Raw genomic sequence first — 16,574 nt, 5'->3', positions numbered from 1 at the left:
TGCCTTAGAACTCCTTGCAATACTAGCCAGCCTCACTAAGGAAACGCCACTGAAGACAAAGGACTCCATGGACACCCTCAATCTAGGGAACACGCAGGGAACACTCAGAGGGCTTTCCACTCTGCAAACGCAGGTGGGGTGTGTGCACGTGTCCTCCGCATTTCACTAAACGAGGAAGTTCAGCTGCGTGTGGACTCCCCTGTCCGTAAGAAGTTGTGGGGCTAAGTTTGCAACAGTTACTGCGCCATGGGTGGGGATGCCAAAGACAGGCAGATGGAAGCTACACGTGCTGCCATCACCTCATCTGAGTCACATGGCGGCCGAGCTCATTGAGCGTGGGGTCAAACAGAGCATGTTGTGTGAAAAGCATGGAACGAAATGATTCCAGAATCTAAACCTGCAAGATAAACGGAGAGATCTCGTTCCGACTGGATTTTGGCTTCCTCATACTACCCTGTACTCGGGGTTAGAGGGTTTTCAGATATATTTGGCCTTGCCCAATCGTCTCCTACCATCTCTGTAAGACAGTGAGACGAGCACCGTGCCCTGCCGACTCCTCCCTCCAAAATCACTCTGCTACTTAAGAAGACTAAGCAAGGCAAGAGCCAACACAAGCTCTTGGCACAGAGCCACTGGGACAGAGAGGTACTGCAATCCAAGAACCCAGCAACCGACAGTGGCCTCTGCTCTGTTTCAGCAGTATATTTTATCCAGATTTTTGGTGTAACCCTTTCCCATTTGGTAAAAATATAATTCTGAAAAGGAGATTATCGTTGCTCTGTTCACCCAGAGAATATTTGAAGAGAACATTCAAGCAGCATTCTGGTAACAAAGCATTAAAGTTATTCTGAATTTAGTTACTGTGCCGGTACTTAAACATTAACCACAACAATTGAGGCAAGAGACTGATGTTTCTTGCCTTTAAATTAAAAGCACATTCTTTGTATCAAATCTGTGGCAGGGAACCAAAGAGCTTCTTTAGACACCTCCTAGGGGGATTTGTTTGACGCCTTTTCTCCACGAAGGGCAGGCTCCAGCCCCATAATCTGAGCTCACAAAAGGCATTTGAAGTCCCCCAGTTTGAGAGGCTGTGCTTCTGGATGCCTCTTGTGCCTGAGGAGCCCCCTTGAATTTTAGCGATCTTTGGATTCAGGAGGTTAAACCTCCAGCTTTTGTGACAATACCTTCAGAAACAGAGAAACGCGATGCATTTTTGCATTCATTTATCAAAGTGCATCTGAGTCCAACATTCGGTAGTACATACAAACCCATTACAGTTTTACTGTCTGATACGCGAATGGGTTTATACATTCAAAAGGATGCTTACAGACATCATTCAGAATAAATCTATATGGAACAACTTCAAAACAGGAGGAGTGATAATACATTTCGTAAACCTTGGGCGCCATACCACAAATCTTATAATGCAATGAGGCAATATTTACAACATGTTGTGTTAGAGCAATTCACTCCCACCCCCCACAAAAAACGCAAAAGGAGCAACTTGGCAAGTACAGGAGAAAACCGGTGCTGTGCATGGTAACTCTTATGCAAGCAGATTAGTTTAAAAGTTTTTCTAGTTACTGTAAGCTAACCTTGATAATCTCTCGTCAAGAATTTAAGGGAGTGTGAAGTTGTAGGTGACACACTCGGCGTACTAGGTTAGGGTGCATGTCTGCAAACAGAGAGCAAGTTTAGAAATTAATAAGGCAGCATATGCGGACAAGGCTACAAACCAGCACTGATACGATATCGTGAGTGGCAACGGCTATCAGTTACTGTTAAAAGAAATTCAGGAGTGCACACACAAGCCTCGTTATTTAACGGTTAAAAAATGTGCAAATTGTTTTCTTCTTAAAACAAAAGAAATTAACATAGCAAGGAAGGTAACTCTACCAAAGAACACTTCTGATTTTTTTTAAATCACAGCAAAGTAGACCATCTTCTCTCCAACATCCCCTACAAGGCACTACAGGTAGGAAATGACAGGTAACGTGAAAGGTAATACTGTTCTTCAGTCAGGTCGGAATATGGGGTATTTTGGTAAGAATTCTATTAGTATTACCTACAGAAGGGGGAAAAAACAAAGATACGTTAGCCAATACATTCAGCTCCTGTGTGTAAGGAACATTAGCAAAGCTGCCGGTATGCAGCACGTTGGGGGACGGACACGGGAAGCTGCCTGGGTCATCTGACTCCGTTCTGCCCGTGCGGAGCAGGAGCAGGTCGCCCAGGTTTCAGACAGGATGCCTCGCGTGGTCCTTGGGACAAGAACAGTGGAGAGCCTGGGGCCTTCCTCAGGCATGCCACAGAACGATGCGTGGGTGTCAGGCCATGGGTGGATGTGTCCCAGTTTGAACGGTTCTCCTGCAGGGCTGGCAGCTCTTTCCTTCAGTCCCACTAAGCTGTCTTCATCCTTCAGTGGGCCCTGCAGCTGGCTTCCCGTTGTTTATTTTCCCCCCTAGGGGGCACCAGCAGCTTGTGGTAGATTTCTATCTTGTGTGATCAGCGCCTTTTTTACCCACCCACGAAGCTTTACATGTGCAAGGGACGCCTGCAAGGCCAAAGAGGCACTTACAGCTGGCTTCCTTGGCCACAGACAACCACTGCACAGGGCCCCCTCTTCCCACGTTATCCCAAGCCACCCCTGAGTCAATAAGAGATCAGTTGCAGCATGAGGCTTGGTCCCTGGGCCAGTCTAAAAGCATCAAATACTTCCTAAACGTGCCAGGCATGCAATACTTCACTATTATGAACTGTTAGAAAAGGAAGCAAAACATTCAACAGAGAAGGCTGCTGAGTGAGGGTTTGGAACGTATTTGCATATAACTAAATGGAGGATGGACGAGCCAAGGTTCAAGGTTCAAATGGAGAATTCTCACAATGTTCAAATGGAGAATTCTCAGAGTGCTACTGCTCTGTCAGCCTCAAATGTTCCAAACTTCCATAAAATTAAGAAGGTATGTAAATGAAGACACATGGTGCATGTATCTTTAGCATGAGGGCTAGTAACTTGCTTGATGAAGTGTTGTCACTGCGATATATCACTGTTAAGGAGACCTGATGGGATATTCAGCAGCCCCTCAGGGCTCATGATGGCTACATTAAGGCTATATATTAACCAGAATAGTTACGCACAGGGGAAAAAGAAAAGAAAAGGTGGCTAGTTGAGATCAACAAGGATCTGCCTGAACGTTCACAATTCCGTAGTACAGGGAGTGATGTTTCCTGCAAATCCAGGGACACAGACCACGGCAGGAGGAGTCTCTGCACCATTAGCAGCCTGCAGGCCACGGAGAGTGCGGGCACCTAGAATGGGCAGGGCTGAACACAGCAGCTGCCAAGCAGTCTAAGCGGAATGTCTGATGGGCCGAGAATGATCGGGTGAAAGCAGCAATCGCTTTCCCGCCCTACCTAAATTGTGCCAACATTAATCCGTGGAAGTAAAGGACTGCAGTGAGACCATAAGCTGGAAGTCCGCTCTTCCAGGTTCTGATTTTGTATGCTATGATTGTGCGGCGGCTTCCCTAGTAGACCACAGACTGGCCCGAGAAAGCTCCTGGGCCTTGCAGGCTTTTCTCCGCCTAAACAAGTATAGGATTGCACCCTACAAAAGGACATCGGAAAAGCCCTGCTGGATCAGACCACGGTCCCTCCAGTCCAGCACTCTGTGCACACGGTGGCAAAGCAGCTGTCCCAGGATCCCTCCAGAGGGTGGGTGCAAGACCTCCTCCTGCCCAAGCCCCTCAGCAACTGGTGTGGGCAGGCAGGCCACCTCTGGTCACAGAGGAAGCACCCGGCCAGCAAGGCTGGTCGCCATTAAAGTAGGCCGAAGGGTGGCATCCGATCTAGCCACATTTACGTGGAAGAATACCTACTGCTCTTCAGTGGGACTTACTCCTCAGTAAGCAACTGTCCACGAAGTAAGAAGAAAACAGACATTATGCTTTCATAAGCAATGGCGTTCTGATAACCGAAAATAGAAAGTACTTACGTATTCCATCATATTGCTAGTTTCACATTTCCTTTTACTCAACTTCCAGTGCAAGCCAAGCTAGAAAATAATGCAACGTTTGGCGTTACCTTAACAGCAACACGTCTAAACCCCCTGGGAATTTTAACCTCCTCCTGCGTTTAAAATTTCCCTGCGCCTGACAGAAGACGCGGGCCCTGGACGGATGCGCCCCTCCTCAGTCCTCCTGCAGTCTCCGGGGGAGGCTGCAGGCGCGCTGGGAGGTCCCCGAGCCCCGGCAAGCCACGTGGCACCGGCTGGGGCATGGCTGCTCAAAGAAGGGGCTTCTGCACTATTCATGCATGTCGGAGCATCCGCCGCAGGGACTCTGCCCCCACAACTCCCCCTCCACAGCTTGCCATTAAATGTCTTCTGTGACTAGATAAGCCCTGGATACAGGCAACACCGCAACCTCTTCCGTCTCCAACCGAGCTGTCCCTCACCTTGTGCCCTGCAGAAATACTGAACTACCACCTCGGTCGGTGCATGGCAGGTAGCAACCGGGCCTTCATCGCACGGAGAACGACAGCCAACCCTTTTCCCAACGTGGCAGCCACGATCCTAGCGGAATGCCACGCAGGGGAGCCTTCGACAGCGGCGAACGAAGCACGAAGCGGCCGCGCGAAATGCATTCGCTCGAGGAGCCCCCACGCCCTCCCCCATCATCAGAGCAGCCCCCTTCCTGCTTACCTTGTGGTACAATCTGTTATTTTCCCATTCTAACAACTTCTGAACCGATCTTCTCGTCTACAAAAGAAAGGCAGGTTCTTGTCAGCACGCGGTCCGCCGGCCGCCTGGCCGCCGCCGTGGTGCAGCGCTGCCTGTGCATACTCACTCGCTTGCTCAGGCAGACGGCGGGCCAGAGGCTGCATCCCAGAGTGCAGCAGCAGCACAGGCAGCCGCAGAGGAGCCATTTCACGCTGACCGGCAGGTTCTTCTTCAGGCACGCGTTCACGCGGCTGATGCTGGTCTTGAACTCTTCGGGGGCCACCTGCAATGGCATTTCCTTGCATTACTTGGTCTTTTCAGGACTTCTGGCCTGGCTTTTGTCTCTTGCCTGCACAACGGCACAAAAGGGTGTTCACTGCAAATCCAACCCCGGGTCTCTCGAGGGCGGGGATGGGGAACAGCTCCCCCCCAGATGCTAAAACCGCGGGCTCTCCTCTGCTCTGGCCAGCATAACTAATGGGGTGGGGGGGTGGGGGGGGAATGGCAGTTCTGCAACAAAATTTCTGCAAGACATCAGAACTTGTTCTATTGTGAACTTTGAATTTTCCCATGCAACCACCCCTAACTTGCATTCGATTTTCCTTTTTAGAAAATTCAAAATGTTCCAGAAAACCAGCGTCGTTGCATCAGATACAGGGGACTCCAGCCCACGAAAGCCTATGCCAGTGTGAACGTGCTGGTCTTTAAGGTACTGCAAGACTATTTCTCATCACTCCCTAACCAGGAACAAAATACACAGAATGAAGGCTATCCCCTCTGGGGCAGAACGGGGGGGCGGGGGGGGCAGTCCTGTTGGAAAAGCCCTTGACGTCCCCTTTGCTTGCTGCCGTCTCCCTCACCTCTTGAAAGGTATTTGCACATTGACTATCACATGCCCAGCCAAAACACTGACCGTGCAATCTTATGTCTAGTTAGATACAAGCCACAGGAAGCTCAACAGGATTTGCAAGGATTGGGCCTCGGCCAGGAAAGCTCAGATACCAACATTTCTAAATGCTCTCTCTCTCAATAAGCAGAGTAAAGCTCTACCAAGGAAGAAGTTTGCAGTCTTTCAGTTAAAAGAAGAGCGTGGAAGCGTTTGCACAAGCAGCATGGAGAGCCCCTTCTGGGTTACCTGCATGAGATACTGTGGTGGACACAAATCGTCCGTGCCTCTAAGGTGGCTTTCCCTCTAACCGTAAGGTAGGGGCCAGCCAAAAGGTGCCACCCAATGGGCCATCCTAGCTCTCTTAACGCAACAGATGAAGGGCTTTCTGGGCAGAGCAGGAGGGATGAAAGCGAAGGTCACTTCCGTGCTCCCCCACTCTGAAAACCAGACCGACAGCTGATTTTGGCACTCTAGTCGTGGCCCTTCAGGGAGAGGGAGGGAGGCCTAGGCCATGCCAGAGCACCTTGTGTCTCTCGGGGTACCAGCCTCCTCCCCTCCCCTTCCCACCCCAAATCCTTTCTCCAAGGTTTTGCACTAGCTGTGCAAAGGGGACAGGAGCTGTACATGGTTCCCCACTGATGAGGTCAAAGCCTTGTTCCAGCCTAGGATCTGGGACACTGAATGATCTCATGGCAATCCAGACACTGCCCAGGTGCCACAGAATCTGCTGTATCTAAATTATCTGAATCTGCCGTATGCAAGTACCTGCCGTGGCCGTTCTTCTCTGCCTCCTTCCAAGCAAACCAGGGAAAACACTTCCTAACCAAAAATCGTTACTATGTTAAGAGTGACCTGCTAGGCTGCTTTTTAGTAAAAAGGTGTTGTAGAAGCCAATGGCAAGAGAAACCAGCAAAGTCAGAATTTAGTGAAATGCAGCTGAAGGACGAGAAATGGATTCCAAATTGAATATGTCTCTTCCCAGGCAAACAAACAAGCAAGCAAACAAACAACAGGCCACAGTCCCACCGAGCACTCTGGGAATCTGCCTCATTCTGGAGCACGAGGGAATGTTCCGTCTGTTTCGCCGGATGCAAGCTTTGGGGGCTTGCTCCTTCCTGATGTGCAACACAGCAGAGGAGCGAATTTATGTTACACATTCGTTCTAGACCCTGGCACATGTTGAGCCCGCAAGGCTGTGTGCAGGGGCTGCCCTTTTTGGACAGAGGGGATCAAGCGTCCTCTCCCACAGTGCGTAAAGCCTGCGGTGGGCCTCCGAGAACAAGCAAACACGGCAAGAATGGGGTTCTTCAGGACAGAGCTCCACGAACTTTAGAATCCGTCTGACTCAAAAGAAAAAACAAAACACCCAACACCCCCAGACGTTCTCAAAGATGAGTTCCTTTTAGGTTCAACAAACTATAAAAGGGACTAGGGGCGGAGAGAAAAGGGTCATAATATTTTACAACAGGATGCAGGAGAGGAAGCGAACAAGCAAAGACCAGCAGGCCCTCTCTGCCTTCTTTGGCCATCGCGATCGCCGGCCCATCAATCACACCTCGTGCTGAATCACAATACCAAGGGTACGTTTTATGACTTATACTTCCCTGCATTGCACACCAATTTCCCCATAGGAGTCACCATTGTTCTGAGGTCAGGCGACCAGGCTGGACTTTCCTTCTGAAGTATCCCTGGCTGCCCCAGGTGACCGGAAAATGGAGGCCAGATTGCAAACGAGCGTTTAATCAGTCAGGAAAGCCAAAACTGGGAACAAGACTACTTGCCTAAACATGCAAGTGTTCCACACGGCGTCTTGCACTTTGTGGAGATTAATTCTTCTGACTGATATGTTTTTAAAGTGCACACAGGAATTTGGGGAAGTTCGAGATGTATCAGGAGAAAAATTACCAGAAGGCTGAAGGAGGGAAAAAAAAAGTAGCACCGGATGCTGAGGCCGTATTTGGGGTGGAGGAAGGATTTGGTCCCTAATTTTGCATCTTTTATTCCCCACGTCCATCATCCCTTTGCTCCAAGTTATGTTCCTCCATGTTTAAAAAATGAAAGCAAAAAATCCAACCCCAAATTCACACTGTTTTCCATGAGAAAATATGGCCTAACATTCTTTGCAAAGGTATTTCATATCATCAGTTCCCACAACCAAGGTGTAAAGCATATTTTAAAAAATAAATCCAGCTTCTCAGCAGTAGTTTAATTGCTATTCAGTCTGCATTTATACACATTTATCCAAAAGCAAGCCTCCTTTAATTCAGTGAGGAACAAATCTGAGCAGGCATTCCTAGAAATGTGCTGCTACTGTCATGCGTATCTTTTATACAAAATTTGAACATCTGAAGCAAATATTCTTAGCAGAATGTAGAAGCACAAAATTAAGATTTAGCTCAGAACTTCTCAGCTCGTCCTTGCACTAATTAGAGGAAAGGTACATCGCACTCCAAACAGTGACAAGCTGCAGGGCGTGACGGTCAAGTCTCAAAATCGCTACCATCTATTTTTTCCCCTTTTAATTGAACATTTTGCCTGAAAGAGGAGATCTGGGAAACTCAGAGCGTGGGCCATGCTACTTTGCATCATTTCAGTCATCCCATTAAGTGAGCTGGTTACACTGCTGTCACTTTTGAATAAAAGCCAGGTAAACAAAGTATAAATTCACATATACACAACAGCAGTTGTAGCAGGAAGAAGTGTCAGCAGTAACATGATGATGAAAACAAAACCTTAAAAGAAGGCTGGTTACAGAGAGAATGATAAATATTTGGACAAATAGGCCTGTTTGGACCTGGCACACGAGGCCAAACAATTATAGCAAAGGGCAAATGTGCCTAGAAAGAGTATTTCACAAGCAGAGTCCTGCCTCAAAACCACTCTCTAATCACGCCAGGTCCAACGGTGAGAACACCTGCAGAAGGGCCTCAGACTGTCTTAAAGTGTGGGACAAGGCATCTGGGAGAAGGGGGCCTTTCCAATATTCTGACCACAAGCTATTCAGGCCTTTGCAACTCACAGGCTGTGCACGGAGCTGCGCATAGCAGCAATGTGAAAACCGCTGGCGTTCTTTGAACATTGGTGCAGTACGGTCCTGCTTAACAACCCCGCCATTGTACGTTTTCTGGACTGTCTTCAAAAGTGGTCCCATATAAAAATATGCTGCATTCCTCTAACCAGGATGATCAAAGCCCAGCATGCCCACTGTCCATGGATTTAAGGTGGGAACTTTTGCTACTGGGGACCCTCTCTATACTTAAAATGCTTGGATACCTTCTTGATCAATTCCCAGCAAAAACAAGCAGAATATCTGCAGTCTATCCCAGTCCACAAGCCTCTAGCACCCTTTACCCAGTGTGCTAGACTGGGCTCTCTGAGCAGTGGCTGCCTTGCAGGGCAGCTGGTGCTCTCCAGATGCATTGGAACTATGACTTCCAGCATGCTTCAGCCATCATGGCTGGCTGGAACGTGTTGGGAGGTGTAGGCCAAGACATCTGGAGAGCAGCAGGTTGAGGGTGGGCTGTTTCAGGAATGCAGCATGGGCCGCAATGGGGAATCTCGGCGGTTTCACTGGAAAGGGAGATCAGTGCTACGTATGTTCTCCCTGTGCACAGAGTGGGCAAGGTGGACCTTCTGTGCTGCAGTGGGCTCTGGATTACTGGACTGGGGTCATTATTCTAGCAGACCACAACTTAGGCTAGTTGCCACGCCAGAATAGTCACAGCTGTTCTGGATCTTGTTGGGGGCAAAACCCACCTGGACAGCTGCAAAGGGGCAGCTGCAAGGAAAGAAGAGATGAATGGCAGGTACTGAACACACATGCCAGGTAAGATCATCAGTTAGTATTTGGAAGTGGTTAAAGTGTGCATTGCAATGCAACACATTGCTTGTGCAAGACCTCAGCTTGATGCCTGAGCATGAAAAAGCCGTGCCAGGATCTGGGGAATTTCTCAGATATAAGACAGAAGTGGTGGGTAAACTGAGGAACGATCTGGGCAGAACTAAGGGGATCTTAAATTCAACTAAATGAAGTGACTGATATTCATAGTGACTGAATGAAATCTGTGTATTTTCCTGAATATAAATTCTATGGAAATCCATACCTCTGCCTCAAAAGAAAAGTGTTCAGGACCAGCACATATGATTTCAAGAAGGATTTTCAACATTAAGACTGATTAATTATAGATGCTTGAAATTTAATATGGGTGCAAACTCCAACTTACCTTTCCTGTCAGAATAGAGGGAAATTCCGTGTCAAACTTGTTGCTCAAGCCAAACCTTGAAAACAAAAAAAGAGAAAGCATTTCCACCCAACCTAAACTATATTCCCAACTTTTGCCCTATTTATTTTTATATTTCAGATTAGAATAATGCACTGCTACTTTCCACATCAACTGCCAAATATACATTAAACAGCTTAAAGGAATGCAGACAACATTCAAAGAAAAGAAGTCTCCTCCTATTAAGCAAATTATTTGAAAAGCCAGATGCCTATTTCTCCCTCCTGCTGTGGTTTACTGGCGCAATTAATTTTTCTGTTTGCATAAGTAACATGCCATTCCATCAGTTCCTTGCTGAAGCCTGCATCCTGATGGACAGTATTTGGTTAGAATTAGAATAAGGCTTTGAAGCTGGAGCTGAAGATACAGTGATATGCTAGGCACTGATTCTGAAGCCTTATCCCCTGAAAGCGCTGCCAAGCTTTCTGTGACAAGGATGCAACATTTTAATAGCGATCGCAGTGGATCTTTCCAAGGACGGGATCACGCAGCTGCCTCGTCTTGACTCTGCGACCTTCCTCGTGCATTCCTGGGTTTGCTTTAGGTGGCCTGTTGTGTCATCCAGACCTGGTAGGAAATCACTTGGCAGGCTGAGTTCACCATGGGTGGTCAAAAAGGCTACGGAGTCACCTGGCGAGAGCATCCAAATGAACCAGCCACATCCAAGTAAAAGTGAGATCGCTCACTCCCTGAACTCTGCCTAGCAACAGACCGCTCGGCTAGAGCAAGATTCTCCTCGGCATCTGCCTGCTCCATGCAACACAGTTCCACAATGCCTCAGTCACCAGGTTTCTTTCCTGCCTTCCTTTCCCTAGCGAGCCAGCTGTGTGCAGGCTGTTCAGCAACCTTGACGGAGTTCTGCCAGGCGTCGCTTTGCCTTTGCTGCTCCCGCCTTTACACATCTGTATCACCGTTTCAAAAAAGAACCCTCCAGTAGAAGCCCAAAATGTTTTAACTGATGTAACGTGGGCAGTATTTTGCCCTTCATCTGTTTCAAGCGGTTAAAATGACTGAATAGGTCGCATTTCATTTTGTGTATCTGAAATCACCCCACCTTTCCGTCTCTACTCCGAGCCAGATAGGGCCAGATCCACTGACACAACTCACACAACGCATCTGGGGCCCCAACTTGAGACAGAAGCAGCCCAACATGATCAGAGTGTGCAGGTGCATTTCTGGCCTCATCACAGATCTCTGGAAATGCCCTCCAGAGGCACAGGCATATTTGTGGGGCAGCAAGCATGGTCATCTTCCCCCCTGCTTTCTGGGCGGATGCTCGTCACGAGGCCTTCTGCGAGGCTCTCCCTCCCAGCACAAGAAAAGCCATGATGGCCTGGAGAGAAAGCACAAGGAAGGCACAGCTCAGCAGCACTCAGGAGCGGCATTCTGGTGCAGCCCCTGCCTGGGAGGAGGACTGCTGTGATGCCAGCTGCCCTGCTAGCATCCGGATTGCCTTGCCCCCCCCTCCTGTGCAGACCTGCCACCTCTGACCCGGGATTCCTTTGTCCCAGCTCCTGGTGCGTCAAACAAGTTGACCCCTGCCCTGCACAGCCGTGTCCCGCGCACCCAAGCGATGCCACTGCCGTGCCTACCGCTCTTCAAGACCATCAGATGCCGGCCCAGCCCCCAAAGTAGCCTGCACAGAGGGTCTGAGAACTGCGATATGCCCCACGAGAGTTTTCCGGGCTCCCCCTGCAAGCTGCCTGCTCCCCCTCGAGAACAACTTCACCTGCTGCTTTGCTGTCCAGTACAAGGAGCCCAAAGAACCTCCCTCCTGCTGTGAGAAAAACAGCCAGGTTCCTCTCCCCATCCTTCCAAGCTGATCAGGGCAAAGGCCTTCGGACCCCATGAGGAGCATATCGGAACAAAGGGGGAAAGCAACGTGAGAAGACTAGCCCCTGGAGAAATGCAACAAGGGGCGCCATCTTTTGGAACAGCCCCAGCTTCCCGGACTGAGGTTGCCACAACTGCCGCTGATGGCCCAAACCAACCCTGTGGGCATCCTCTGAATCCACCAGCTGACACAGCGATGCAGCATCAAGCGCACAATCTTGGCGCATCAATTGTTGAGTGGATCTTGGACCAGAACGCATGCACGTGTCATGAACAGAGACTGCACCACACCGAGAAAGGACTTTAGAGCAGAATTCCCTGGTCCACCCACAACGGTTATGCTAGCAGAAATACAGAACGTACGTCTTTTCTCCCCACCTCATCCCCACTGATGCCATTGAGCCACCCCGAGGCTTCAGCAAGGGGCAGCATAGAAATGTTTTAATTAATGAATAAATTGTTGTCATACCCCATGGAAGCAGCCTCTCCCCATAAGTATAACCTTGGCTAGCTGTGGGAGCTTCCCCCTCTCCCCATTCATCCACCTCAAAGCATCCCTGAGCGAGCCAGCTCCATTCATCCATTGATACCTCGCCTTTCACATAGGATCACGCCCGTTCCTCATGGGATAATCCATGATCTAGGTAGCACTCCCCTATGAGCAAAGCTTACAGCCCGTCAGATTCAGGTTTCTAATCATGCTGTACTTGGTTAAATCAGATTTTTAAAAAATCCTGCTGACCACCCACGAGATCCAGCTAATACAAAGTATGACCCTCCTGCCGTTTTGATTTTCCCCTCCTGTAAATGAACACGGCTACCCACAATTTGAGGTTTTTGAAATGTGCATGATGCCAGCTCTGGTCTTGTTATTCTGGAGGATACAAATGATTGCTCATGACTTTGCAGCCTTCAGCTGGTCCTGGCAGAGGTATTCCTTGAGGTGACTGGACACAAAGAGACCAAGCACATTGAAGTCCATCTTCAGGATATGCCCATACCCTGATGCTAAGGAAGGAGAACCATTTCCTTTCCCCTACAACCAAGATCACATTCGAGTGAACGCATATCCTCTGAAAAATGAGGCCATGACATGACGCTTCAAAGTTTTCCAGAAGCATGCGGAGGGCCCAGTGCTACAGATGCGCAGGTATGGGTTCCCTTAAGCCTCTTACAGAAGAAGAGCAGATATGAAAAGGGGGTCAAATACAGAACCATCCCCAAAACTATGACTGGAAACAGGTTCGCAACTAAACGGTTTTGCTGATCACGATAAACTATCCCCACATTTGCCAAGCATTCTGCACATGTGCATTATTCCAAACTAGCCTGATTTGATGCATCCCCTGGAGAAGCGTGTTTTATGAAACACTGTTAAATCCACTGGCTTCAAATGAGTTGTACCCTTAGTAATTAAGCCCTGTGCTGGGACTCATGTGGCGTGAGAGATGCTTCCTCATGGCACGATTCCAATTCTGCTGCGGAGCATCTATGAATACGCCAACAACATGAAGAGCTTTGGCTATTGAGTGGTATAGAAATACAATTAATCAGCAGCAGCACGTGGCTCTCTTATATTTGAACTGATGTGCTTCCTTCCAGTGATGCCAATTAGACTGAAAAAACCCCACAGAATCTTTTGACTCATCTGAGTGGATTATTCACATATGCGCCTCAGGGACACAGGATCTGCCACAGGGAAGCGGGAGGCATAGCTGAGCTTAAAGAAAAACAGATCTTTTGGATCACAGGTAAAAAGCCAATTCAAGTAAGCTGCCCTTTCTCTGTACTCTGCAAGTAACTCTGCAACTCCACCATGGAACTTAAAAACATTAGTTCCGCTATGTTTATTTATTATATCCTACCCTTTGAAATTAATATACATTAAAATGCACTTGAAGACATAACTGTACAACAATCAAGCAATACATGATCTTAACAAAAGCACATAAATAGAGACAAGATCTCTAAAGGACTGCAGGAACAAAATGGTTTTTCAAGCCTGCTTAAAAGAGGAAGAAGTAGCTGAACAGAATGCTTCTGGAAAGCCGTTCAGTGCAACCCTGAAAGCCCTCGCCAGGTGCTGACCATCTGACTGCATATCCGGCCTGAGAGCGGAGGAGATGCAGAGTGAAGGGCCTTAGAGGTACAGTCAAATTGAGTGCACCCCACTAAAGCTACTCCTCTACACAAAACCTAATGGCTTTTCTATAGATCTGCAAGTCAAAGATGCATCCGGCAAGCAGCTTTCAGTATGCCCAGTTGGGAACACTGGGAAAACAGTACAGGAAAAAGCAGGGGCTCTTGGAATATAGTGGTGCTTCTTCTGGGAAGTAAGTTATTCAGACCCCAAAGCCTATTTTGTCAATAGCATGGACTAAAGCCAAGACCCTGGAGAACAGAGCACATGGCATCACAGCTAATTAGACACGCCCTCAACCTATGGCTTGAACCACTGCATGGCATTGCAAGAAATGTATCTGCATATATTCACCTTGGTTAAAAGGAGAGCCCAGTGTCGGAATGGCACAAAATTATGTCTGCCCTGCTAGATCAAGCAACAGCGCTGCTTCAAATGGTAGGCTACCTGATGCTTCTGGAAACTTACAAACCACTCTCCCTACCGCTGTCTTGTGCAAAATCTTGCGTTCAGAGGTACACTGCCTCTGAAAATGGAGGCTCCATTTAATTAGCAGTATTGGTGCAAATGACAACTGACAGACCCAGTCCTCCACGCATTTGTCTAATCTCCTAAGCTAGTGGCCATGACCACATCCCGTGGCAGGGAATTTCACAAGCTCATTCTGTGCCAAATGAAAAGCTAAGTTTTATATTGAATATACTGGCAGGAAAAAGGAAGGATGACTCCAACCTGTTTGAAAGCGTACTATTTGAGACTGTACACAAGGAAGCAGAATAAAACAGCGGACGAATGCTAGGTACGGCACACCCTATTATTTCCAAATACCAAAAGAAAGTTTGCATGCATGCACACTACATGTAAAATGACAAGCGAGTTTATTCAAAAGCTGGTGATTGTTAAGGATTGATAAAGAATTCTAAGAAGCTTTTTTTTAGAACAGGAAAAATCTATTAGGATAATGCATAAAAGGCTGAGAAACCATGATTAACCAGTTATGACATGTTTAATGGTTAAATTTTAAAAACAAACTTAACAAAAATGTGTGGTTTCACAGCATGACTAAATAAAATAAGGACTTCTTAAGGAAAACATGGTGAAAGGGTTGCACATGGGCTTACTTTGTGAACTATTAGCAACCCTCAGCTTCACCCTTTCGACTGTTGCCATGTTTGCTTCACCATCCCTAGTGAGTAAACTTCATACTATCCACAATCAACCGCTACTTGATGTTTACGTTATATTTGTTACTTGCTCTTTCAAAATGTTGATTTTGAAACAAACACCATCAATGAAAAGGTCGGCTGAGAGTGTTCTTGTAGCGCACACAGTTGTGTGCTTTTTCTGCACTGCAGCGCAGAGCAGAGTGAATGAAGTCAGGAAGGGGCAGTGGAGGGATGGGGGAGAAGCAGAAGACCCGGCTGGAGGGGTCCACTGTATTTCACAACCACCCTGAAGAAATCCGGAGGAGGTTTTCCCTCTCAGGACAGAATACGTGCATTGCTGTCCGTGTACTTGCTTCCGAGGGCCGTCCACTAGTTTGTCCGTTTCATTTGTGTGGCCCAATCGGTATACAATTTCAGGCTTGCTGCCCATCCGAATCAGCAGTTAAAAGAAGAAAAAGCAACTTTTAAAGACGCAGGCTTCCATTGCACCAAAAGGCGGAGAGGCATAACGGGGTCCCAGGGCAGCGGAGCGGAGCGGAAGGGTGTGTGTGCGGAGAGGGAGCGAAGGGCGCGCAGGGGAAGCCTCCAAAGCCCAGCAGTCCCAGTCGCCCCAGCACACCCCTGCAACCGCAGCAGCATCCCCGGATCCGGGCATCTGCAAGCAGCGAAAAGCTCGCCTGCAGCAATCTTGGGCTTCCCCCCCTCCCAGGAAGGGAAGAGGACCCCCGCCTCACCTGCTGGCCTCCCTCTCCCCTCGCTGCCTGCGCACGGATAAATACGACTCGCCTCCCCATCCAAAAGTGCTTTTGCGAAGGGCGAGCCGTGCAGGAAAACTGGCGATGACACATTAAAGATACGCCATGCTCCTCTCCTGGCGCGGAAAAGACGGCCCGGGGGGGGCTCTCTCTCTCTGCTTCAGGCTCCCCCGAACAAAAGAAGGGGGCCGTGGGGGACGGGGGCCCCCGCACACCCTGGCCAAGTTCACCCACCCAGAACTTCGCGAGGGGAGCGCGATCGCAGCGGCGCTCTGCACGACCTCAGGAGCAGCCTCGGCGCCATGGAAGCCACCCCCACCAGGGCTAAAGCGACAGAAGGGGGGGAGGGCCGTGCAGCGACGGCGCTCTGCACGGCCTCAGGGGCACTCCCCGCGCCACGGAGTCCATCCCCTCCGGAGCGCTCTCGGGACTGCAGCTCGCTCCGGGCCGGCCCTCCGCGCATCCCCAGCGGCGCGCCCGGCCCAGAGCGCCCCGCGCTCTGCACTCGCTCAGAGGCACCCTCGCTCCGGGCAGCGGCGCCCCGCTCCGCTCCGCGCCCGCGCCCCAGGTGCTTACACGGTGATGTGCCCGGCGCCCCGCACGGCCACGGGCTCGGGCGCGTCGCGGGGCCGCGGCAGCTCCTGGCTGCGCACCACCGCCGCCGCCCCGGGCGCCGCCGCCGCCGCCTCGTCCTCCTCCTCCAGCTCGTAGATCGTGTCAAAGTCCGCCATGTTGGGGAGCAGGACGCTCATCGCCTCCCGCCGCCGGCGCGCGGGCGCGGGCGCGCGCCG

At 49.5% G+C, this 16,574-nt stretch overlaps 1 protein-coding gene across 2 annotated transcripts; it reads right to left on the bottom strand.

Annotated features, from left to right (window-relative positions):
• Positions 1-596: 596 nt before the first annotated feature.
• CHIC1 (cysteine rich hydrophobic domain 1) lies at positions 597-16,535 on the bottom strand. 2 transcript variants are annotated; one of them, XM_044427391.1, is made up of 6 exons: positions 16,360-16,535; positions 9,833-9,887; positions 4,848-5,003; positions 4,703-4,759; positions 3,995-4,054; positions 597-2,065 (listed from the first exon to the last, which is right to left on the bottom strand). In XM_044427391.1, exons 1-6 carry the CDS (start codon positions 16,533-16,535, stop codon positions 2,015-2,017), a joined length of 555 nt encoding a protein of 184 aa, XP_044283326.1. In that variant the 3' UTR covers positions 597-2,014. The 2 variants fall into 2 exon arrangements, with proteins under 2 accessions (XP_044283326.1, XP_044283327.1); XM_044427392.1 differs by lacking the exon at positions 3,995-4,054.
• Positions 16,536-16,574: the final 39 nt, after the last annotated feature.

The sequence above is a fragment of the Varanus komodoensis genome, unplaced genomic scaffold (genome assembly GCF_004798865.1).
Source record: "Varanus komodoensis strain SLA01 unplaced genomic scaffold, ASM479886v1 scaffold18_3, whole genome shotgun sequence".
NCBI classification, from domain to species: domain Eukaryota; kingdom Metazoa; phylum Chordata; class Lepidosauria; order Squamata; family Varanidae; genus Varanus; species Varanus komodoensis.
Note: the sequence above shows the minus strand (reverse complement) of the source record. Positions and strands in the feature narration are given on the sequence as shown.